This window comes from Megalopta genalis, chromosome 12, assembly GCF_051020955.1.
Source record: "Megalopta genalis isolate 19385.01 chromosome 12, iyMegGena1_principal, whole genome shotgun sequence".
NCBI lineage: Eukaryota > Metazoa > Arthropoda > Insecta > Hymenoptera > Halictidae > Megalopta > Megalopta genalis.
Window position 1 is genome coordinate 9,065,716 of NC_135024.1, and position 14,952 is coordinate 9,080,667.

General features: G+C 36.4%; 2 protein-coding genes across 8 annotated transcripts; one reads left to right on the forward strand and one right to left on the reverse strand.

The window, feature by feature from the left end:
- Positions 1-77: 77 nt before the first annotated feature.
- Positions 78-13,331, forward strand: PNUTS (Phosphatase 1 nuclear targeting subunit). 7 transcript variants are annotated; one of them, XM_076525615.1, is made up of 11 exons: positions 78-199; positions 314-495; positions 577-1,096; positions 1,591-1,656; positions 2,322-2,506; positions 2,800-4,652; positions 9,985-10,211; positions 10,286-10,436; positions 10,516-10,830; positions 10,920-11,079; positions 11,376-13,331. In XM_076525615.1, the coding sequence occupies exons 4-11, from the start codon at positions 1,654-1,656 to the stop codon at positions 12,211-12,213; spliced, it is 3,732 nt and encodes a 1,243-aa protein (XP_076381730.1). In that variant the 5' UTR covers positions 78-199; positions 314-495; positions 577-1,096; positions 1,591-1,653; the 3' UTR covers positions 12,214-13,331. The 7 variants fall into 7 exon arrangements, with proteins under 7 accessions (XP_076381730.1, XP_033326074.2, XP_033326075.2 ...); XM_033470183.2 differs by lacking the exon at positions 577-1,096; XM_033470184.2 differs by lacking the exon at positions 577-1,096 and having other exon boundaries at positions 172-226.
- Positions 13,332-13,682: 351 nt separating this feature from the next.
- Positions 13,683-14,826, reverse strand: LOC117220320 (calcium load-activated calcium channel). The gene is made up of 4 exons (XM_033470189.2): positions 14,654-14,826; positions 14,481-14,558; positions 14,060-14,379; positions 13,683-13,993 (listed from the first exon to the last, which is right to left on the reverse strand). Exons 1-4 carry the CDS (start codon positions 14,712-14,714, stop codon positions 13,901-13,903), a joined length of 552 nt encoding a protein of 183 aa, XP_033326080.1. The 5' UTR covers positions 14,715-14,826; the 3' UTR covers positions 13,683-13,900.
- Between the last annotated feature and the right edge of the window lie 126 nt (positions 14,827-14,952).

Consider the following 14,952-nt stretch of genomic DNA (forward strand, 5'->3'; position numbering starts at 1 on the left):
TGCATTGAACTTTGTTTTTATTTTAACAATTACAAGCAATTAAATAAAGAATATTTAGCTTTTTATTATAATGCATGTAACATTAACGGTAGCAAGTAATTGTATAATATAGTATGCGTGAAACAAATAGACATTTGACTCATTTCAAGAGAATAGGATGTTTCCGGTTCGGACGTAACAGCAGATTCTACGTAGTTAGGTGAGGATAATTTTACTCTAGTTAAAAGTAAATGTTGGAATTGTTTGACAAGATATTACAAGAAAATCAACAATAAGGTAATAAAAGTAAAATTTAAACAATGTTTGATTGCAGATGGCAGATCGGCAGGAAGATTCTTGCGGATTCTGGACAATCTTATAGTATTTGCCGAATGCGTTGTCCATTTTCAACGAACCATAGGGCTGCATCGTTTTCGTGTATAAGAAATGCACAATTTCTTATGCACCGCTGTGAACATTTATTTTCCATAAAAAGGATTTAATTGTTAATCAAATGTGAGTGGCTTTTCTGTCGTTCAAAAAAGCCGAAGCCTTATATTCTTTTTTAACACCGTTTAATTTTGGAATGATTGTTAGGGGGTGGTACAGTTCTTTTATTCTTTACGCATTACGACACTCGTAAGCAAAAATCCATGGTAATGGATATAATAAAAGATAGAAGGGATTTAATTCACAAAGCATTAGAGGCCTACAGAAAGGTGAAATAATTAATACATTAGTGACGTAACATCATGGACATATTGTCGGATCTGTCGAGCTTCTGTACTAGTTAATTGCATGCAAGATATATGTTACATTTCGAAATTGTACGTGTGGTAACAAGAGATAATGATCTAAAAGTGTTAGTGACAGTATATGCATAAGAAAATTTTACACCTCGGTATAAAAAGAATTTTGATGCAGCACAAATGGACGATCATGGTGTGCTATAAATAGAAGTTGCTTGGTGATGATGTCAAGTGATGGGGTGGGGTCGTGGCAATTATTGGTCGACGTTGAAAGAGTTTCGAGACACGATTGGTCGATTGTATAATCATTCTGGGTGGGATATGCGCGGAAGTATTGCGCAGGAAGGAATCTGCCAGTTGACCATCGGGTGAGCACCGTTGACTGGAGGAGCTTACATCTCGTATCGATAATTTTCGTATTTGTAGCTTTCAATTGCTTAATTCTAGTATTCGAAGTTCTTCCTCGTTAGGGAATGAATAATAGCGCAAATTAAATAGGCGAAAGATTCGGTACGAAAGTCTTTTCGACAATTGCCGTTTCAGATCCGCGACATTAACGATTTTTGAACAGTATAATGAAAGAACGATGAGGATAGAAAAGCGTCTGAAGAGATTAGTAATCGCGAGCGATTTCGGGTGAAAATATATTGTAGACCTAGGTAAATCATTTGGTTATGAAAGTAATTTTTTTTAAATTTCTTTCATCCGTAGAACGTACAAGGTTTTCTTACCTATCTCTTTATGTTCGTGAGAATGTTCGACAATATGGCGATATAACGCGTTACGCACGGCCTTCGACAAACTTACCGTTACGATTTCTACCCACAAAAAAAAACCCGAGTATCTTTGTGTTTTATTACAGATTTACGACATGATCCTATGTTTGTACTTCGATATGCGCTAGATCGTCCAGAATAACATCAAAATGGTAAGTCGAATTTATTAAAATTAATTTACTTTCCTTGTGCTTCGCGAGTTTTTTAAGAGAGGGCGCCATGTACTTAGAATTGCAGTGACTGTCAAGGGTGGGGGAGAGCGGTAGGATCAATAACCTTCACTTAACATGACCTCGTATCCTATTTCTGGCATCGCGAACTTTCAATGATCGTACAATACGAATATTTTGGTAGTGCAATGTTGGTTTTTCTAAAATTTATTTAATATGCACTTATGATACTCACGTCTGAGTATTGAAATGGGGAAGGTAATCGATCCTAATGCTTCTGAATTAGTTTCCATTTCTATGCAATATTTGTTTTAGTTCTTTACGATCGAAAGTTTTACTGGTTCATTTAATTCATGCAATGCTTACGTAATATACGATTTCTAATTTATATAATAACTTTCTGTGGATTTAAAATTTATATAAAATTTTATGCTTTTTAGTAGAGGTTAAATTTAAATAATTAATGTTACGAGTCTTTTAATCAGTAATTCTATGTAAAAACTTTCTGTTGTTTTAAGTGAACTCAAGTATTGAATTGGTGTACAGTATAACGTAATTTTCTGAAATATCAATGAAGTAGGATTTTTTCAAAATAGTAGTTGTCTGATAAACAAAGAAATATTTAAGATTGTGCATATATTTTTCAGCCACGTATAGATCCTCTTTCTTTACTAAAATGTCTTAGTGTTTTACTGGGGCCAACTGGAGGTATTAAAAGTAAAGAAGAAGTTCATCGGTTAGCCAATTTAATGACAAAGTTCTCGAAAAAGCTTGTTTCAAAATGCATATACATACAAATATTGAAAACTACAAACACGGATTTACTTAGTCAGTGAGTATAAATTTCAATTTCATAATATTTCAAATTAATATAATATATAAAATGGAATTTATTTTGCATGGAGACACACACGGGTACTCATTATTTGTATTACTGTGTGAATAAAATGCATGCTAAAGTAAAGATACAGGAACTCTGAACCATTGGACGGTTGAACATATAGACCGTACTCACTGATGCGAGTCCCACAAGCTACAGTTATAATACGTTCTATTACCAAATCTTTGAAGAATGTATTGCATTATGGGATAGCTTAAAACTTGGACTATTTCATGTGTTTTTAGATTTATGGGTGCTGGAGGCTGGAATCTCATTCACATGTGGCTTACAGATGGTATTCTTGCAAAAAATTGGGCTCTCATTCAAGAATTACTTGAACTTCTACTGTTATGTCCAGTAGATATTGAAAGATTAAAAAGCAACAATTGTCCAAAGTTGATCAAGGGGCTGTCAAAAGAAGGTAGTCATCAGGGGGTCAGAGTTCTGGCAAGTCGATTGGTAGAACAATGGCTGAAAATAGTGAAGGGAGAAGCTGCTCCGAATTCTGTGCCAGCACAAATCATGACTGTCCCAGTGCAAAACTCTGGAACTCTCGGAGCGAATATTGTATCAGTGCAGCAGCAACAGTATTCCATTCAATGTGGTATTCAGCAAGTTTCTGATGGCACAGAAAGTGCAACAGTGCATGTGCAGGATCTACAGTTTACTTCGAATTCCTCGCCATCTATTGCAGTATCTCACATTCAGCAGCAGCCACAAATACAAGAACAACACCAGACACAAGAAAGGACAACCGTGCAACCCTTGCAACTGCAGGTTGTTAGCAAACCTCAGCAAGTGCAAATTCAACAGCAATTATCTTCACAGCAATCGAAAAAGCCAGCATTTGTTGTGGTATCTACATCTTCACAATCTCCAATTCCTGTGTATAAGATTACGATTCGTGAAGGCAAACAGATTCTCACAAAAGTGGAGCCTGATGCTGCGAATATTAGTAGTGTTTTAAATGCGAATAGTACAAATGTAGAAATTAATGGAGATGTAGATGACTCGCTTTCTGTGAAGGAGATAACAGAGGGAGTAGAGTCTACAGAACTCAGTGATGGTGTAGTCAGTGGTCAAGACTGTAAAACGGATATTGTAGATTCTGAAAAATTAGACCAAGATTCGAGTGAAGTGAAACAGACTGTAATAGATTCCACGGACACTGGCGACGTGGACGTTGTTAAAAGTAAAGAAAATAAAGACTCTAAAGACACTGTTAGTAGTGAAAGTAGTAAATCTAGTAATAAAGAAAATCGGGACTCTTCGAGAAAAGATGAGAAAAAGTCTAGTAGTTCAGACAAGAAAAATCATCATAGTTCTTCATCCTCCAAAAGTTCTTCTAAGCATACCTCGAGTTCCAGTTCGCATCGTTCTAGTTCCACATCAAAGTCTAGTAGTCATCGTTCTAGTTCTAGTAGTAGTAGTTCAAAAAGCTCTAGTTCCAAGGATAAGTCTTCCAAGGACAAGGACAGGCATCATTCATCCAATTCATCCAGTAAACATAGCAGCTCCAGTAAAAGTAAATCTGACAAGGAAAAAGAGAAAGAAAAGCAGAAGAAGGACCAAGCAGAGAAAGATAAAGCAACATTGGAGAAAGTGCAAGGGCAGGCTTTGAGCTCCAAGTTGGGAAAAATACCGAAAAAGAAGTCTGAAGAAGAGAAATCAGGGGATGCGGCTGTAAGGAAGTCGTCTACGGATTCTAGGGACAGCTCTAAAGAAAATAAGACTGATTCGAAGAAAGTTGCTGCAATCCCGGAGAAGAAAAATATTTCTATTTCTATCGAGAGTAGGAAAAATTCTCAGGATTCTACGACACGGCCAAAGACTGTGAAAACGTTTAACTCCAAATTCAGGTCTACCGGCTTAGAGGAAGAAGTAAAACCTCCACCACCAAGATCAGCAAAAAAACCAAATCCTATCATTGAGAAAAAGGTCATACCGCAAAAATTACCTGCTCTGAAGAGGCCGTCCCCGCTTAGAGAAGCTATCCCAACAGCAGATAAACGGGCTAAGTTATCTTTGGACTCACCAACCACACCTCCAGGCGAAGAAAAGAAGGGAGGCATTAAGTTGATACCACCAAAACCAAAACGTAAGTATCATTCAGTCTTTCAAATACTATGCTTAAAAATTTCCTTTTACAATTTACACATATATATTTTTTTAATTATTAAATTCTTTAGGGAAAAAGGAATGTATCTTAAAAATCTTGTTTCACACTGATGTTCTGAGACTAAATAATTTCACGATATTTTCTCTTTATACATATGAACGTGCCCATTTGATACGAAATTTTAGAATGATAAAATTTGTTCAGGTGTAATTTAACAATATATCATCTTATAATGAAAGTACTTATAGAAACTTTTTATTTTTTATGATATAAAAGAAGAGAGTATGCACTGCAATTCAATGTCAATGTATATTTAGTATAATTAATATAATAGCTAAAACAATACTAATATTGTAGATGTAAATCATGAAAAGTAGAAAGTCTGTAAAATCTGTTTTCAATCTTAATAGTTGGTAGTCTTTGAACATCAGTTTTCTCTATTACAAGTGCTACTACTAACTTCTTAATATTGAGTTTGCAGGTGGATGGCTCCAGGAGAAAGATGAGCAAACTATAATAACTTATATATTTTCTATATATTGCGCAAGCATTGATATTTTACAATTGACGGTACTCGTGCAGTTTTTACTTCTTTTATTAACGCAGAATTTCTTCCAGGCCACAGTTACATTAGTTTATATTATCATACAATAGAACCCTGTCTGTATTACATTCCTAAAAATTATTAGAGCTTATAGAAGGTAAAAGAAAACCTGTATCGCACGAGCCACGTGGAAGTGGATCGAAAATGGATCGCACGTGCCTTGTCCTGATAATTAATCGTCGTGTTAGAAGAACGAAGACAATTAGGATCGTCTCTTTGAGCGTCGATTTATTTCCTATATTAAGAAGATTCAGCAGGTAATCTTCGTTATTAACTAAATCGTACGTATCGGAAACTTTTCAATAAAATCTAGTGCCCGGAGTGTGGTTACGGAAAATTACGTTAATTAAAACGTAGACTTTATCTCGGCTAAGCAACATTCAAGAAATCGCGGCAGTTTCTTCGATTGGTAATTTTATTCTGAATTTTTTTAAATTTTTGTTCTTGCATAAAATTAAAAAGCCGTGTGTTGTTATCCGATAGAATTTTCGGGGTGTGTGTTTCTGTACCGTTCATCGACGAACGATACACCGAATAGAAGTCACCAACCGGATATTACTAATCTACTTAGGTAAGGAGACAATGCCAAACTCTTGTCTGTCCATACTTCTTCCCTTGTACATGTACACCCTATTAAGCATTTTAAATAAATTGATCAGAAATCTGGAAATATTTAACTCTTGGGTTTCTGCTATACATCTCGCTCACTTGAATGCTTGATCAAAGCAAACACTCATACCGTGGGCCCATCCAGATTTCCATCCTCTCGGTGACTAATCGCACAAACCGGAAGTGCAAGACTATACGTTGACCCGCTCAAAATGATGTCGTCCATCCAGATCCGCTTTTACGTAACGCTGGAAGTAAATCGCGATTATTAGTACATGAGTGGCAATTGTTGCATGCATTTTTTAATTATCATTACTTTCTTATAAATGCACGACGACGCGGAGCGTTGTCCCTGTGCTTGGTCCTTAGACTGCATTTTAGATTTCCTTTAGGCCTCCCTCTTGCCCAACGCTATCACATTCGACTAGCAATTAAGAAGATGCGCTGGACGTTATGACATCATTTCGAACGGTGCCGCACAAGGGAAAAGAATTCTTTTAAGCGTTATTTTCAAATTTGTATTTGTTGTTTAGTTCACAGTGGATTTGCAGAATCATTCGAATACGTTCGTGCGTTCATCAGAGAGAATTGAAATTTGTTTCGGGCGCATCAGTCCCGAGATATCCTTGTGAAAGCGAGAAAGAATGTTGATGATGAGAGCTTGCTAGAGAGATAGAGAGAAAGGGGAAAAGAGAGTGCGAAAGAACGATGAGAGAGAGAGAGAGAGAGAGAGAGAGAGAGAGAGAGACCGTGCGCGTGTGAGATAGATTAGAGAGAAAGTGGGAGCGCGAGAGACAGGGAGAAAGCAAAGTAGTGTGTTTCGGATGAGTAAATGAAAAAAACGAGTGGAGAAAAGAAAGATATGTGGCACGACGTTTGGAGGAAGTTCAATTTGAGAGAAATAAGTATGGAATCTCGTGGATGAAAAGCACTCCTGAAACATGCATGAAATCCGATGCTGCGTATCGACTTGGCGACCTCGAGCAAGCCGCCCCTTAGGATCAACGGGCCTCTTCTTACACGACATGTAATCGTCTATTTCCGGTGACGACGTCGACACGGCGAAGAAGTTACCTTCCTTGCCAGTGGTCGCGGATTTCGCAATCAGGGGTGGAAAAGGGAACATTTATTGGAAAGCATAGAGAGAGCAAGACATGGGAAATAGAAACGATATAATCGTAGTTGTCTTTCACGCAGCTTAAAAAAGTGGTCCTTTCAAATACCGTTCTGTAGAACTGAGTACTTTAATAACGCAGAGAATCGCGTTCATTTGACTTGGAATACAGCTGAAAAGAGACTTTTCGCAACAGAGAAAAGAACAGCTCATAAGTTTCCTCGAGAAAGTATAATTTACGCTCAGGCTATTTTTTCATGAAAAAAGTTCAGTACTATGATAATTCTCCGTAACCGATCCGCCTTAGCTATCGTGCAGCGCAGTTACAGAAAAAGAGGTACGCGGCTAAGATTCTTTGCTTAAAACAAGCTGCAACCGAGAGAAATTGTATAATCTCGTGTAAATATCTTTTTGAATTCAAGGACTCGCGCTGTTTCGTCCGCCGAGAAAGACTGGATTTGAGAATTGCCGGTTCGAATTAGACGCGAGAGGAAGGATGGACGGGAATTACGAGACGGAGTTGCGCAACGACGCACTTTTCCGCTCCACTCCGCGCGGAATGAGCCGGGGGCCGATGTTTTTGCGACGGTGTCCGCGCCTGCAATCGCGTACGGAGATCCCAGTCTCTCTGTTTCCCGTAGCAGTTGAATTACGCTACACGCGTGATGTATTAACCGTTCAACGTATTCACATCCGCGGCGCAACGCGAGAGAACACGTTATTCTATCGTTATGCGGTCCCTGATCCTCCCGTTTGAATTTCGAACAGGGATTCGAACGTGATTTAAAACTCTCCGCGCGCGCACCCGTAGCTCTACTGTTAAAGCTACTTACCATCCAACCAAACGTTTTGTTACTGTTTTTTCAATTACTTATATAGAAAATAGAAGCTTTATAGTAGTCGAGATAATGAATGATTTTGCATAAATTTTTATATTTTGTTGATTGTATTATGAAAGAGATGATTCTTTTTTTAATTTACGAAATAGAAACACATTAACTCGTTCCTATGCAATTTGAGATAGTATTATCTGAAATTAAGAGCTATTTTCATTTTCATTGATTTTTATATTTCTTGCTGATTGTATGATGAAAGAAGGATTTGAAGTAGTCCTGTTAAGTTCGATGTACTGAAATATATAGATTTGATATTTGTAAATTATTTCTTGTACACATTTAGCGTCGTTTAATTATAATCTGTGTACTCGTATTTGTTTAGATGACTATAAAGTTCTTGAATTGTTTAACGTTCGAGATAATCGAACATGACAATACTAAAATGGAAGGAAAGAAACGTACCTGTTTTTATAGCAATATACTGTCGAAAGAATTTGCGTAAATTTGCTGTTTGTGCTAGCATTTGAAGGCACAATTAAATTGCAGAAAAGGGTCCTTTGATAAGATATTCCACGAAAAGTGATATTGAAAAAGCAAGTACGCTACTATTATTACATAAAGAAATGCGCTAAGGGTACACTCAATGATTTGCATCGCGTTTAGAGCAAAGTAAACGTAACTATAACTCTAGAGAGCTTGATGGAAATAAAATTGGAGCCGTACAATGAAACCCGTATATTATTCCCCAGTTTATTATTATCACTTGTCGAATTCGTTAAAAAAAGAACACTTATACACGATTATCTTGTGACACATTATCCATTGATAAATCGTGCTTTTGACACTTTCCGTGCATAACAATGGTTCTCGTTATTGTTGCGCATCATTTGAACTCTCAAGGAACGTCGTAAAAAAAAGAGTTTGCCGATTGAAACGATTTCGTCCTCGTATATTGATTTTAAATTTTCCCAAAAAGATCTATTTGAATTTTGACTGACGTAGAAACAGAGATTTACCGCAGAGATAGATGAAGAGAACAAAATTCACGAGAAAAGTTTGGAGATATTATCGATTATTGATTGAATTATACAAGAAACTCATTGTTTCCGTTATCGAAACGTAGTCGTGAAGACACAGCTGCAATTTGCACAGCAATTAATACATTGATAATGAAGTAATCGTGTAAAGTTAAACCGATATACGTATCGAGACGTTTTGGTACGATCTAGCTCCTTCTTCTTTTCTTCTTGGAGTCGATCTCCATATACGATCAATAGCGTCAACAGCCAAGAAAATCGGATAGATATTGTATTAAATGGATTCACGTTTTCTGGATCGATGTTTACCGTTCTTATTACTCGCGTGTCCAAGAGCTTTGAACAAACAGACCCTATTGTAAACACGCGCGCATTATTTATATCATTCTTTCGCGTCCAGTTCAAAACTTGGAACATTCTATTTGCCATTCGTCACGGAAATCGTGTAATAGGACAGTATTTCGCATCCGAATGCATAATTACGCAATAGCCGAATTTAACTTCGGCATTGAGTGCAGTTACTCTGGATCGCGTCACCGACTCTCGCTTTCTTTTTATTTTTGAAGATTCACTTTCTTGATGAATTGATATATTATCATGTCTTCGTTCTTCTACATTTTGAAGCGTCGCTTTCTCCAATTTTTTTAAAAGCAATGATTATCTTTACCGTTATTTACAGACTTTTCGTTTCGTCCTGGACGCGTTTGATGGAATGAAAAAATGTTTTTTTTTTCAGAGTTCTTGCGGATTGCCATCCACCAGTCATTGTTGTTTAAATGTACAATTTAAATGATTTTTTGCAGATTTGAGCGAACATTAAAGAGTCATATTCCAGATGATTCCAAACTTCAGCGTGTCGCATTCGAATTTAAAAGGATTGTAAATGCAAACTGTTTTTGTCGTTTTAGACAAAATGAAATTTTTTAAACAAGATTGGTACATTTCGTTTTGATACATACAGCTGTTTTTACTATTAATTAATGACTTGTGGTCCTTAAAATTCGAGTGATTCATGCAGTGTCGGTTTTTAATTGTATAATTGAAGTAACAGATAAATGTGTTCCATTTTATTTTTATTCTGACTATAAGCGTATTTAAATTGTTTTTCCAGCAATGATATTGCAAGAAAGCGATATGTTTATGGATGCTCTGACGGCGTCAACGAAGAGCAAAGAACCGCGGAAGAGGAAACGTAGAACCTCGATTACAAAGGACGGTCCCACGGAAGCCAAGAAACAGGAGACTGCCATTAACGATAATCGAGATGTTACACCTCCACCCACCTCACCACAAAGTGCCGATGAAAAATCACCTATAGTTGTCAAGCCTAACTTTAAGGTACGTGGTAGTACTCGACTAAATTTATTAGAATAATTTGAAAAGAGTTAATTAAGAATATTGTTTCTTTACAGTTTTATCAGGATACTCTTGAAACAGATGAGGACAAGGAAAAGGAGAAAGATAATTCGGATGACGAAGGTAGAAAAGAGAAAGAGGAGGCGGACGACCAGAAAGAGAATATGATATTCAAATCGGATATTGATGACGAGACTGGAAGTAACAGTAAGATTTTTAATTTTATTTTATTAATGTACCTTATTATTATACTGACTTATTTCTAATATTGCGTATTACCCATCAGCGCCGACGCCCGAAGACGATATGGATGAGAAAACTTCCGATTCGCCGGAAGATTCTTCCGTATCCGATTCATCGAAAAAAGAAAACGCTGGTTCTTATCCGGAAATCCGTTATGTCGACGGACTGAGGAGCGTTTTGCTGCATCAGAAACGCAAAGGCCCGAAGAAAGTACTGAAATGGAAAACGGACTTGGAATCGGTGCGTTATTTCGAGTTGGACGAGACGGAAAGGGTAAATGTGACGAAAACGTTCACCGATATGAAACAAATGGAGAAACAGAACGAAAGAGAAGCATTCCAGATGGCCAGAAAATTAAGTGAGTCGTCGGGCTATGAATTTAATGATATTTTAATTATAGTGTTGAATTTAATAATAATAAAATTAATGATATACGCGAATCCACAGGTAACGAGGACTTGATGGAAGAAAGAACGAGATGGAAACCTTTAATTTCGATCGATCTACCTCCAGCCTTGGTAGAATCTGGAAAAGATAGCAGAGAAAAAGATATCCAATATGCTCGGGAGAAAGGCATTTTACAAGCATTATACTTCAACCGGAGCATGTAAGAACTGATTTTTAGAACTGCATACTAGATATTAATTATTATCTTTAACGAATATTTATTTAAAATATTTTTAAATATATACTCCGCATGTAGACACACGCGAGCATTATTGATTTTTGTGGTCGCGTGAATTATACTGTACATGCTACATTAAACAATTAGGAACTCCGAACCATTGAACGGTTTCACACATGAATCGTACTCTCTGATACGAGTCTCACATAATATATTTTTGTTAGTAATTGTTGTCCTATAAAAAATGATAATAATTTACAAATGCGTTTTGATTACAGGATCCCAGACTCTGCGGCAGAACCTGATGAAGAACGCCATCATGTATATAGCGATCCAAAAATCATTCCTTTAGATGATCTCACCGGAAACAAGGAAAGTGAGAAAGACTTTACTTCCATGGCGTGGCCAGAACCGAAACCGCAGTTACAACCTCCAGTACCAGCAGTTTCAAACTTCCATTATCCAACGTTCTCCCATAACCAACAGCCAGTCATGACGCCTATGGGTCCTCCAACAACGATGGGTCCAATGCCTCAAATGTCTCAACAAATGATGGGACCTGCTCACATGGGACCGTTAGGACCTGAAATGGGTGGACCAATGCCTGCGGGAGGCGGAGGCTGGAGGACGGGAGATGGAAAAGTTGTTGTACCTGATGGCATGGGTATGAACCCTATGGGGAATATGCCTAACGCGTTTCCACCAGGTATGGAGGGTGGTCCGATGGTACCGCCTGGAATGATGGGACCACCACCTATGTACAATCAACAACAAGAGGGCTATGGAATGATGGGACCGGAAGATATGGGCTTCAATAATATGAATCCAAACAACTTCCAAGGCCCACCGGGTCCCATGTACGGACCTGGACCGAACTTTCAAGGTCCTAGAGGTGGTGGCCCAATGCATGGTAGAGGTAGAGGAGTACCTGGGCCTGGTTGGTACAGAGGTGGTGGGGGACCACCTGGAAGAGGTGGATGGAGAGGTGGTGGTGGCGGATGGAGGGGAAGTGGGAAACAGCCGCCGGTGTGCAGACAATTTTCAAAGAATGGCTACTGTCGAGTCGGTGATAAGTGTCAATACCTTCATCCCGGAGTAAACTGTCCGCCATTTTGAGAGGTGTTCAAATAACCCAGGAATCGACTACAATTTCGCAGTAAAGTGATATAAGCATTCATTCTATGCGAAGGAACTTTTTAGAATGGATGATCGTATAGAGATAAGAACGTTGTTCAATCGAGAGACACGCGTCGGACGCGATAATCAATAATAATGTGCAATTTTTTAATAACAATGCTATCAAAGAAATTTGAATGCATCAAATAAGATTTGTACAGTTATATTTTCACGAATTCAAATGATACTCTAATAATTCTCGATTTGTTTGGATTAAGTTATGTAGGAGGTAAAATATTATTGAATACTACATGACAAATTTATTTACTCGCCAACATCATCGGCAGAGGATTTCATTAACAGAAACTGCTTAAAATTTTTAATGAAAATGTAAAAAGAATGATATATAGGTTCATCGGCTGCTGGACGGCGAGAGGTTCCTACGATACATTGCATTTTATTATAATTTGGTAAAAGATCGCAACTTTAAAACAACTGAAAAAATACTACAAATTTTTATTACGTCTTCCTTTTACGTTCACGGTATACAGACAGTAGCCACTGCCGAGAATATGTTGAAATAAAAATAATTGGCATGACAACTAGTGATTTCAACGTGTGTGACGTTATGGATTAAAAAGTGTAAAATTCCAATTTAATGAGCATTTGTCTTGCGAGATTGTCAGATGGGTGTACACTCGCTTTTTACTAATGACAACAAATCTGTGTGATCGAGGTTGCTATTAAGACGAATTACGCGTAACATACAACAGAACATTGTAACACCAAAAGTTCAAATAACAAGTTAAATAACTTTTTATTAACTTAAGATGTCTCACATTTAGTCGTATATGTAGATCTATTGTAAATATCATAATTGTATCATTTTGTATAAAAAATGTCGCTAGTTCTAATAACAAGAGACTGTTTTAGGCTTAAATGGTATGTAATAATATAAAAAGGATGGCAACAATTTTTAGTAAAAACTGTGTACGTATAATTTAATGAAGTGATCCGTGATCTATAGAGCGCATTTTCGGTGATCCGTTGAATTTGCGTTCCATGATAACGGATGGCCGATACACTATTATTGTATTAAATATTTTTTACGAATTGAAGGTAGTGGTTATTTTTTGTATATGATTGATCGTTACGTTTGTATATAACATTGATTGTTGTATAAGAGCTGCTTGATGGAATATATAAATCAATAATTATTTTCTAAAAAAACATGCTGCATTAATATACCAACACAGAAAGGCTCCCTTTCATTTTATTGTCATTCTACATCATTTTTAAATCTTCCTTTTCATCTTTCGACTTTTATACAAAATCTGTGTTTTCTTTTTTATGTTTTATTGTTATATTCTCCATATATTTCTTATGTTCGGCAGAGTTCACAATTATTCATGTTCTATAAAAATTATGAGTACATTGTATTATGTAAAATTAATTAAAGGAAGAACATATACCAGTATTAAATATATATTTATTGTATATGAACTAAATATATTCATAATTTACTATATACATATAAAGTACATACATTTTATATTTTAATTTCAATGTGCACGTAATGAAATGTTTATGCATAACAGTCATTCATAAAATCGAATAATGTCACCTCACCGAAATTTAACTATATAATTATGAAATATGTAGTAATCAATTTAATATTTGACTAACTTTATTTAAATTGCTGTGGTGGAGGACCAAAGATGCTTCCACTTTGTTTGCTTGCAGTTCTGGATGGTGCAAATCCAAGCATTTTTTGAATATTCTGTAAATAATGTCTCCACTAAATAATTTTGTTTTAACAAGGAATATTATATACAATAATATGTACCTGTCTTATGCTCATTGTACAAAGTATGTAAAGGAAGATAAATGAACATTCTGTGTAATCATCGCCAGGAAGGTTCCTATGTGACAAACCTTGTATCCAACTGATCGGAATAAAAGGCAACCTTGCCACAACTCTGCCATCGAAAATGCTGTTAAACATACTCAAAAGAGCTGTGAATGCAAATCCAATTGCAAACATTGATTTCATTTTCACAAGAGACAAGTCCCTATTGTTGTTTTTTAATCTCTCCTCCTCTCGTTCTATCTTTTTCTTTTGCTGTTTGTCCAATGAATCGCCATGCGCCTCTTTTATCTTTTCCACTAAAATCAATTTTATTCAACAATTTAAACACACGTATAAACAATTCGCTCAGGTTTTTCTGGAACCACTTTGCAATTAATATTATCACTTAAAAACTTACACTTTTTACTTTGTTTTTCCACCTCAGCCTTCAATTTTTGATACTTTTCTGTTCGATAAACCATTAGCCATGTTAAACCTATAAACATTGAAAATTATATCGAAAAACAATAACGATAAAATATGAAGCATAACCTTAATTAGAATAACGCAAAAATGCTTGTAATTCCACACCTTCTCCTAGCAAAGCAGTACAAATACTGATAAACACTATTAAAATAGTATCTGCCCACATATTAAACAAACTATTTATTAAATATTGCTTAAGTTATTCAGACATGCAATGCATGTATTGCTGCGTTGGAATTCCGACTCATGTTAAGCCTGGAACAGCTGTGAATGGGTACAGAATTCATTTGTGAATGCATTCAAAAATAATAATAACAATAATCAAAAGAACTTCTCATTTATATGGAATATCAAGAAAGAAACAATGTGTATGGTAGAAAAGAAATAATTTCCTTGAAGACATG